General features: G+C 42.4%; 1 protein-coding gene across 2 annotated transcripts in view; it reads left to right on the top strand.

Moving 5' to 3' along the window:
* Positions 1 to 1,366: 1,366 nt before the first annotated feature.
* Positions 1,367 to 10,461, top strand: part of CAPN10 (calpain 10) — a 30,059-nt gene continuing 20,964 nt past the window's right edge. Inside the window, exons 1-4 of one of the 2 annotated variants that reach the window (XM_087725083.1) lie at positions 1,367 to 1,512; positions 3,799 to 3,889; positions 5,258 to 5,462; positions 8,072 to 8,203. In XM_087725083.1, the coding sequence (XP_087581209.1) occupies positions 5,319 to 5,462; positions 8,072 to 8,203 (276 nt within the window). In that variant the 5' untranslated portion in view covers positions 1,367 to 1,512; positions 3,799 to 3,889; positions 5,258 to 5,318. The remainder of the gene's footprint in view (positions 1,513 to 3,798; positions 3,890 to 5,257; positions 5,463 to 8,071; positions 8,204 to 10,461) is intronic. The other variant, XM_087725084.1, reaches the window with a different exon arrangement.

The raw sequence follows: 10,461 nt of genomic DNA, 5'->3' as shown, positions 1-10,461 counted from the left end.
TTACCTTAAATGCAGAGCAAGAACTTGGTGGCTGGTAGGAGGAACAAAGGAAGGAAAAGGAAGGCAGAAGAGAGGAAAGAAGGAATAGCAATAGCACTTAGACCTGTATACCGCTTCACAGTTCTTTACAGCCCTCAAAGTGGTTTACAAAGTCAGCATACAGGTAATCTTCAACTTATGACCGCAGTTGTTCCCAAAACATGTTCCTAAGTGAGAAATTGGTTAAGCCGACTTGGAAGGCCACAAATAGTGACCCCAGGAGAGTGCAACTGTCACAAATACAAGTTGCCAAGCACCCCAATTTTGATTATATATATATATATGGAGGGAGGGAGGGAGATAAACACCAGAGGGCAGAAGAAACAGATAGATAGACAGACAGACAGACGTGAGCACCAGAGGGCAGAAGAAACAAAGATAAGATAGATAGATATGAGCACCAGAGGGCAGGAGAAGAGATAGATAGATAGATAGATTAGATAGATAGATAGATATGAGCACCAGGAGAAGAAATAGATAGATAGATAGATAGATAGATAGATAGATAGATAGATAGATAGATAGATAGATAGATAGATAGATAGATAGATATGAGCTCCACAGGGCAGAAGAAACAATGATAGATAAGATAGGTGGATGGATGGATGGATAGATGGATAGATAGAGATAGATATGAGCACCAGGAGAAGAGATAGATAGATGGATGGATGGCTGGCAGGAGAAGAAACGATGGAAACTAATCAAGGATAGAAGCAACCTGGAATTGAGGAGAAACTTCCTAACAGGGAGGACAATTAACCAGTGGTAAAACTAGCCGCCAGAAGTTGTGGGGGCTTCATCATTGGAGGTTTTTAAGAAAAGACTGGACAGCCACTTGTCTGAAATGGTAGAAGGCTGTGATGGCAAACCTATGGCATGTGTGCCACAGGTGGCATAGGGAGCCATATCCGAGGGCAGGTGTGCCATTGCCAGCTGCTTGGTTGCTCGGCTGGGTACCGAGGCACTGGAAAACGCCCCCCCAAATGCCCCCAAAACAGGCATGTGTGCGCCAGCAAGCTGGTCTTCAGGTTTCTGGTGCATGAAGACCAACTCGCCAGGACACACAGCCCAGAAGCAGCAACAACGGCTATTGAAGATACCGGCATCGCCTGCGCCTGCGCACTACGCCCGAATCAAGCCCCGGGCAAAGCAAGCTCCCGCTTCCCAAAGTCTCTTCAGGCGCGCGCGGGGCGGGGGGGGGAACGGGACTCCAAAGGGCTGCTGGGAGACGTAGTTCTTTCTCCTTCCGCAAAGGATGCTGGGAACCTGGGGCGGCTCCTTGCTCCCGCTGCATCCCGGGAACGGTAGTTTCCTTCCTCGCCCAAGGTGGTGCCGTGGACAGATGCGCGTCCGGCGTTTGAGACCGGCGGCGGCGTCCAAGGCTCGGCTGCGAGGCTGGTGCGGATCGGGCCGCCTCTGGGTCCGTCTGGAGAGAGAGGGGAGAGCCCTCTGCCGAGATTCCCGGGGGGAAAGGTGGGCATGGGGACGGGGAGGGGGCCGCGAGCTTTGTCTGCCGGTGGAAAGCCGGAGAGGAGTGCGGGGGAGAGAAGGGTTACGGGGAAGGGAAGGGAATTTTTTTTTTTTTTTTTTTTTTAGAATTTTATTAGAATTTGTAGGCCGCCCTTTTCCCTGAGGGGACTCAGGGCGGCTCACACAAAAACTGGGAAAGGGGAATACAGACAGTAGGACAAAACATGTAATAAAATAGCAAACAACAAACACTCATCATTCGGGCGGGTAACTATCCTATCCCCAGGCCTGACGGGCGAGCCAGTTCTTCAAGGCTATGCGGAAGGCCTGGACGGTGGAGAGGGTACGAATCTCCACGGGGAGCTCGTTCCAAAGGGTCGGGGCTACTGCTGAGAAGGCCCTCCTCCTTGTAGTTGCCAGCCGACACTGGCTGGCCGATGGAATACGGAGGAGGCCTAATCTATGAGATTAGTGGCTGTATAAAGTGCACCATCTGAGACAAAGCAAATAAAAAGATGTATCTTTTTAGCCCTGCCACAATTTGCAGGAGGAGATGAGTACTCCTCATCTATCTATCTATCTATCTATCTATTTCTTCTCCTGGTGCTCATATCTATCTATCTATCTAATCTATCTATCTATCTACGCAGCGCTAGGGATTCGAACCTCCAAACTGCCAACCTTTCTGATCGACAAGCTCAGCGTCTTAGCCACTGAGTCACCGCGTCCCTTCATAAATGGCCCAGAGGGGTCGCAAGAGATGCTCAGATTTTGAGTTGAATTGACTCAGTGGAACGGCCTCCCTCCAGAAATCGTGGTTGCTCCATCACTGGAGCTTTTAAAGAAGAGACTGGGCAGCCACTTGTCTGAAATGGTAGAGGGTCTCCTGCTTGAGCAGGGGGCTGGACTAGAAGACCTCCAAGGTCCCTTCCAACACTGCTATTCTATTCTTCTGCCTACTTGTATTCTGTTACTCAGTTAGCTGCACTGTGCCCGAAATTGGGAGTTCCTGACTGTGGCTGCATTCCTACAATTGGGTTGAGTTAGGTCTCTTCAAGATCTAGGAATCACATTGGCAGAACATGAAAAAGATGATGATGATGATGATGATGATGATGATTTAGTCAGGCACCTGTGCCATTTCCATCAAAGTCTTTGAGCAGCCCTACCATACGAATATTTCCAGCCAAAACAACAACAACAACTGATGATTTGGATGAGGGGATAAATGGGGAACTCATCAAATTTGCAGATGACACCAAGCTGGCAGGAATAGCCAACACTCCAGAAGACAGGCTAAAGATACAGAAGGATCTTGAAAGACGGGAACATTGGGCACTATCTAACAAAATGAAATTCAATGGTGAAAAGAGTAAGGTTCTACATTTAGGCAAGAAAAACGGAGTGCACAGGTACAGTATAGGAGGTACCTTGCTCAATAGTAGTAACTTTGAGAGGGATCTTGGAGTCCTAGTGGACAACCATTTAAATAGGAGCCAGCCGTGTGCAGCAGCTGCCAAAAAAGCCAACACAGTTCTAGGTTGCATCAACAGAGGGAGAGAATCAAGATCACGTGAAGGGTTAATACCACTTTATAAGGCCTTGGAAAGGCCACACTTGGAATACTGCATTCAGTTTTGGTCGCCACGATGTAGAAAAGATATGGAGACTCTAGAAAGAGTGCAGAGAAGAGCAACAAAGAGGATTAGGGGACGAGACTAAAACATATGAAGAAGGGTTGCAGGAACTGGGTATGTCCAGTTTAAGAGAAAGAAGGACCAGGGGAGACATGATAGCAGTCTTCCAATATCTCAAGGGTTGCCACAAAGAAGAGGGAGTCAAACTATTCTCCAAGGCACCTGAGGGCAGAACAAGAAGCAATGGGTGGGAACTAATCAAGGAGAGAAGCAACTTAGAACTGAGGAGAAATTTCCTGACAGTGAGAACAATTAATCAGTGGAAGAACTTGCTTCCAGAAGTTGTGAATGCCCCAACACTGGAAGTCTTTAGGAAGCTGTTGGATAGACATTTGTCTGAAATGGTATAGGGTTTCCTGCCTAGGCAGGGGGTTGGACTAGAAGACCTCCAAGGTCCCTTCCAACTCTGAAATTGTATATTTTACTACTACTACTACTACTACTACTACTACTACTACTACTACTACTACTACATGTATACTACTACTACAGTGTACTTCTTTCTCTTACTCCTCCTCTTCTTCCTCTCTCCCTCCCTTTCTCTCCCCCTCTCTCTGATTTTGATTGGTTATGAATTGTGTTTTACCTGCAGCCTTGTCTTATCTGCTCTATTTGTCGAATCGACAATTAGACTGTAGCTGAGAATTCCGGAGAATTTAGCAAATGCAGCTGATGAAAAGATGGTAAGCAATTAGCTCACCTGTACGTATCAGAAGATGCAATTAAATCAGTGTCATCTTTAGAAACGAAAAAGCACATGGTTCACCCCATTAGGATATAAAATACATTTGCAGTTGTAAAAGGAATGCCAAAATCCTAGTTTACCCCATCTTTTAAATACAAGTAGTCCTCGGAATACGACCAAAATTGAGTCCAAAATTTCTGTTGCTAAAATGGGACAGTTGTTAAGTGACTTTTTTGATCCATTTTACGACCTTTCTTGCCATCGTTGTTGAGTGAATTGTTGCAATTGTAAAGTTAGAAACACTGTTGTGTTTGGATTGGATTGGATTTATTACATTTATATGCCACCCTTTTCCCCGAAGGGGACTCAGGGCGGCTCACAATTCAAGTCAGGGAAGGGGGTACAGACAGGGGATAAAAAAGACGAACATAATAATACACAATTTTAAAAGCACACAACAGCCATACCATACGAGGAGGGGGGCAAAATCTCTTAGCCCCAGGCCTGTCGGAACAGCCAGGTTTTAAGGGCTTTGCGGAAGGCCTGGAGGGTGGTGAGGGTTCGAATCTCCACGGGGAGCTCGTTCCAGAGGGTCGGAGCAGCCACAGAGAAGGCTCTCCTCTGGGTAGTCGCCAGTCGCCATTGGCCGGTGGATGGAATTCGGAGGAGGCCTAATCTGTGGGATCTAATCGGTCTATTGGAGGTAATTGGCAGCAGGCGGTCTCTCAAGTACCCAGGTCCAATACCATGAAGGGCTTTATAAGTAAGGCCAAACCTGGATTACGGCATTCAGTTTTGGTCGCTACGATGTAGAAAAGATGTGGAGACTCTAGAAAGAGTGCAGAGAAGAGCAACAAAGTGGATTAGGGGGCTGGAGGCTAAAACATATGAAGAACGGTTGCAGGAACTGGGGATGTCTAGTTTAATGGAAAGAAGGACTAGGGGAGACATGATGGCAGTCTTCCAATATCTCAGGGGTTGCCACAAAGAAGAGGGAGTCAAACTATTCTCCAAGGGACTTGAGGGTAGATCAAGAAGCAATGGGTGGAAACTAATCCAGGAGAGAAGCAACTTAGAACTGAGGAGACATTTCCTGACAGTGAGAACAATTAATCAGTGGAACAGAAGTTGCCTCCAGAAGTTGTGATTGCTCCAACACTGGAAGTCTTTAAGAAGATGTTGGAGAGCCATTTGTCTGAAGTGGTGCAGGGTTTCCTGCCTAAGCAGGGGGTTGGACTAGAAGACCTTCAAGGTCCCTTCCAACTCTCTCATTCTCATCAGGACTATTTTTTTCTATGTTTCTACTTTCTCAAAACACCCATTTTAAAGCAATTTTTCTCTCCTGATTTCCTAACATGTTTTGCAGATTTAAATCAGGTTCCCAGTTGCCTCCGAAGGGGCTGCAGGTCCTTGCAGATTTGTAAAAGATGCTGGGCGTCGGGGTCCTGACAGATCCGAAGGGAGACCTTTACAAGGACCTCGCGTTCCCGGCTAGCGATGATTCCCTCTTTTTCAACTGCTCTACTCCGTTGGCTCAGTTCAAAGGAGAAATCTACTGGCTGAGACCTCAGGTTTGTTTGTTAGGGTAAAACTTTCTGAAAGAAAGTGCCCAAAAATTTTATTTTAAAAGATAGAAATGAAATGCGTTCCTGCAAAGACCTTCCCATATGCAGGTAATTCTCGACTTCATACCGCAATTGGATCCAAGGTTTCTGTTGCTAAGTGAGACGGTGGTTAACTGAATTTTGCCCCGTTTTACGACTTTTCCTCCCACCGTTGTTAAGGGAATCCCTGGAGTTGTTCAGTTAGTCACACGGTTGTTAAGGGAATCTGGGGTCCCCGTTGAATTTGCTTGGCAGACGGTCACAAATTGTGGGTCACGTAACTCCGGGGATCTTGCAACTGTTATAAATACAAGTAGAGTTGCCAAGTGTTGGAATTTTGATCCTGTGAATGGGGGGGGGGGGGGATGTGGCAACAGTCATAAGTGTGAAAAATGGTCGTTGAATGGAACAGAATATTGGAATGAAGAATGGACTGGAATGGAATAGAATGGAATAAATATTGGAATGAAGAATAGAATAGTATAAATATTGGAATATGGAATAGAATAAACATTGGAATGAAGAATAGAATGAAATAAATATTGGAATGAAGAATAGAATAGAATAAATATTGGAATGAAGAAGAAAAGATAAGAGAATAGAATAAATATTGGAATAAAGAAGAGGAGAATAAATATTAGAATGAAGAATAGAATAAATATTAGAATGAAGAATAGAATAGAATATTGGAATGAAGAAGAGAAGAGAATAAATATTGGAATGAAGAATACAATAGAATAAATATTGGAATGAAGAATAGAATAGAATAGAATAAATATTGGAATGAAGAAGAGAAGAGAAGAGAATAAATATTGGAATGAAGAATACAATAGAATAAATATTGGAATGAAGAAGAAAAGATAAGAGAATAGAATAAATATTGGAATAAAGAAGAGAAGAGAAGAGAATAAATATTGGAATGAAGAATAGAAGAGAATAGAATAAATATTGGAATATAGAAGAGAATAGAATAAATATTGGAATGAAGAATAGAAGAGAAGAGAATAAATATTGGAATGAAGAATAGAAGAGAAGAGAATAAATATTGGAATGAAGAATAGAAGAGAAGAGAATAAATATTGGAATGAAGAATAGAAGAGAAGAGAATAAATATTGGAATGAAGAATAGAATAGAATAGAATTCTTTATCAGCCAAGGACACATAAGGAATTTTTTCTTTGGTGTAGATGCTCTCCTTGTACATAAAAAGACATGAAAAGATACGTTCGTCAAGAATCATAAGGCACAACACTTAATGATAGTCAGAGGGTACAAATAAGCAAATCAGGAAACAATCGATATCAATATAAATATTAAGTATATACAAAGTTACAGTCTGTTAGTCATAAGTGGGAGGAGATGGGAGATAAGCACTTTTTCCACTGCCATTTGATGAAACATGGTGATAACATTATTTACCAGAATTCAATCTTCCCGGAATTTCCAGCTCAGGAAATTCCCCAACTCCATGCTACACATGTACAAACAACTTTCTTTCCAGCTGGAATGCTAGATCAAATTTGGTTCCCACCGTCATGCTTTGACCTGACTAATTTTTTGTTTAATAGTTTAATAGTTCAATCGTGTACACAAAAGTTCACTTCTTGGTCAACTTTTTTAAAAAAACCACATTAGATGAGGAAAATACTCTGAGAATGCAGTCATGAGAACAGAGTTTAATTGTTATTTCAATTATTTACAAAATGTATGGACTGCCTCGTTTTAAAGAGACAATCAGTGGTATCTAGTATACCACAATAGTATAGAAGCCAGTGCATTGCAATAATACAATAACAACAAATCTTCCTTTGCACCAGTAATAACTGTCGAGAATTAGAATCACTGAGAGTCAGGCGGCATATACATTTAAGAAGGAAGGGAGGGAGGCAAAGAGAGATGGAGGAACAAGAGGGAGGAAGGAAAGAAAAAAGGAAGGAGAGGGAGGGAGGGAGGGGAAAAGGGAATGGACAGAGAAGGAGGGAGAGAGGGAGGAAGGAAAAGAAAGGAAGGAGAGGGAGGGAGAGAAGGAATGGAGAGAGAAGGAGGGAGGAAAAGAGGGAAGAAGGAAAGAAGAAAAGGAGAGGGCGGGAAGGAAGGAATGGAGGGAGGGAGGAAAGAGGAATTGAAGAACAAGTGGGAGGAAGGAAAGAAGGAAAGAAAAAAGAGGAAGAAAGAAAAGGAGGAGGGAGGGAGAGAAGGAGAGGAAGGGGGACGAGGGAGAAAGGAAAGAAAGAAAGGAAGGAGAGGGAGAGACACAAGGAATGGAGGGAGGGACAGAAGGAAGGAAAAAATAAAGAGGGAGAAAGGAAAAGGGAGAGAGAGAAGGAAGGAAAGGAAGAGGGAATGGAGAGAGAGGAGAGGGAGAGGGGAAAGAAGGAAGGAAAGAAAGGGTTTCCTGCCTAGACAGGGGGTTGGACTAGAAGACCTCCAAGGTCCCTTCCAACTCTGCTATTGTATTGTATTGTAAAGGAAGCAGAGGGAGGGAGAGAAGCAAAGAGAAGAAGGAAGGAAGGGAGAAAAATACATTGCAAACATAGCATGTTTCCTCTCTAAATTCTATTTTTCTTCCCCACCAGGAGATCTGCTCTTCACCTCGCTTATTTTCCGACAATCAACATGAATGGCAGGTCAAGCAAGGCATGCTGGGAGATTGCTGGTTTCTCTGTGCTTGTGCCGCTTTGCAGAAAAACAAATATCTGCTCACCAAGGTAAAGTCCCTCGGAGTGCGAGATTTCTAAGCAAAACCTATTGCCTTCATTCGGTTTTTGGTTTAACTGCAATAACATTTGCATCCCTGCACCCAAAGACTCAGGAATCAGGACTCTCCAATTAAATTCAATTATTCAAACTAAGCAAAAGGCTGCATTAAATGGAAGAAGAGGACCTTAATTTCATTTTTTCGGAGTATAAGACGCACCTAGCTTTTGGGGAGGAAAGCAAGAAAAAAAAATCTGCCTCTGCCTCCCAGCAATTTGCCTCCTTGCAGCCAACAGCAAACAGCCGTTTCAGTTTCAGCACAGCCTGATTAGCACAAGCAGCTGATTGTCGGTTGGATCAGCCTCCCGATAATCAGCTGTTTCAGGCTTCAGGGATTGCCATTACCGCCTCCGCGCGCCCCATTTTCAGCCTCCGCATTCCCAGTTTTCGTCCTTTGTGCACCCCATTTTCCACCCATTCTAATCCCCGCCAGCTGGAACAGAAGGAGGGCGGCAGAGGCCAAAGGGTGGGGGCTGGCAGGTGGGCGGGGCTACATTTGGTGTATAAGACACACCCAAATTTTCACCCTCTTGGGGGGGGGGGAAGTGTGTCTTATACTCCAAAAAATACAGTGTGTGTGTGTGATACTTATCTATATCTATATATCTATATATCTATATATCTATATATCTATATATCTATATATCTATATATCTATATATCTATATATCTATATATCTATATATCTATATATCTATATATCTATATATCTATATATCTATATATCTATATATCTATATATCTATATCTATATCTATATCTATATCTATATCTATATATTATTTATATTTATATTTATATTTATATTTTTATATTTATATTTATATTTATATTTATATTTATATTTATATTTATATTTATATTTATATTTATATTTATATTTATATTTATATTTATATTTATATTTATATTTATATTTATATTTATATTTATATTTATATTATTTATATTTATATTTATATTTATATTTATATTATTTATATTATTTATATTATTTATATTATTTATATTATTTATATTATTTATATTATTTATATTATTTATATTTATATACATTTTTCTTTAGTAAACATAAAAACTCAATATCTACATCAGGGGTATCAAACTCGATTTCATTGAGGGCCACAGCCGGGTTGTGTTCGATCTTGGGGGGCTGGGCTGGGTGTGTCCAGGGTGGGCGTGGCCAGCTCAACATCACTCATGTCAGTGGTGCCTGTGGGGGCCCGAGTGCTTTGCCAGTGAAAACGGGCTCCCGAGCTCCGTTTTCAGCTGCGATGGCCTCCTGCAACCCTCTGCCAGTGAAAATGGAGCTCCGGAGAGCCGCGTGCGGGCCTTAAGTTTGAAACCCCTGATCTGCATGAACGGTGTGTTGTCTGGGTACAGTTAATTTTGAATAAATAATAATAATAATAATTATTATTATTATTTCAGGCTGATGTTCCCAAACAGCAACAAACTGGTGGGAACATCAGCCTGAAAAAGTCACCGAAAATCAGATGGTCAAGATCTTGTGGGATTTCTGTATACAAACAGACAAAATACTGGCGCATAATACACCAGACATCACACTGGTCGAGAAATATAAGGTCACAATCATAGACATCGCAATACCAGGTGATAGCAGGGTCGCCGAGAAGGAACATGAAAAAATCGCAAGATACCAGGACTTAAAAATCGAAATTCAACGACTATGGCACAAACCAGCAGTGATAATTCCAGTGGTAATTGGCACACTGGGTGCTATACCAAAAGCACTGGAATTACATTTAAAACAGTTAAAAATTGACAAAATCACCATCAGTCAAATGCAAAAAGCCGCACTGCTTGGATCTGCACGCATATTACGAAAATACATTACGATGTCCTAGGCCCCTGGGTGGGGCCCGACTAGTAACCAATGCCAAATCCGGCGAAACAACTGGCCGCTGTGATACAATTGTATAATAATAATAATAATGACGACCCTGGAAACTATAGGCCAATCACCTGTTTGCCAACAACATACAAGCTCTTTACTGGTATCATTGCAAACCAAATTTATGGATACTTGGAAAGAAATAACTTGCTTCCTGTAGAACGCCGTTGTGAAAAACCTATCTATGGGCCTTTTCAAATACCTCTTTGCCTCCATAAGGACTAGAACCTTGGGGACCTAGAAAGGTTGGGTGAGAGGGCTTAAGGGCTCTACTCTAGGAAACTGACGGCTGTT

This window comes from Thamnophis sirtalis, unplaced genomic scaffold, assembly GCF_051295495.1.
Source record: "Thamnophis sirtalis isolate CommonGarterSnake01/CBP01778 unplaced genomic scaffold, rThaSir2_p1.2 scaffold_11, whole genome shotgun sequence".
NCBI classification, from domain to species: domain Eukaryota; kingdom Metazoa; phylum Chordata; class Lepidosauria; order Squamata; family Natricidae; genus Thamnophis; species Thamnophis sirtalis.
This window is presented reverse-complemented; position numbering and strand designations above follow the sequence as displayed.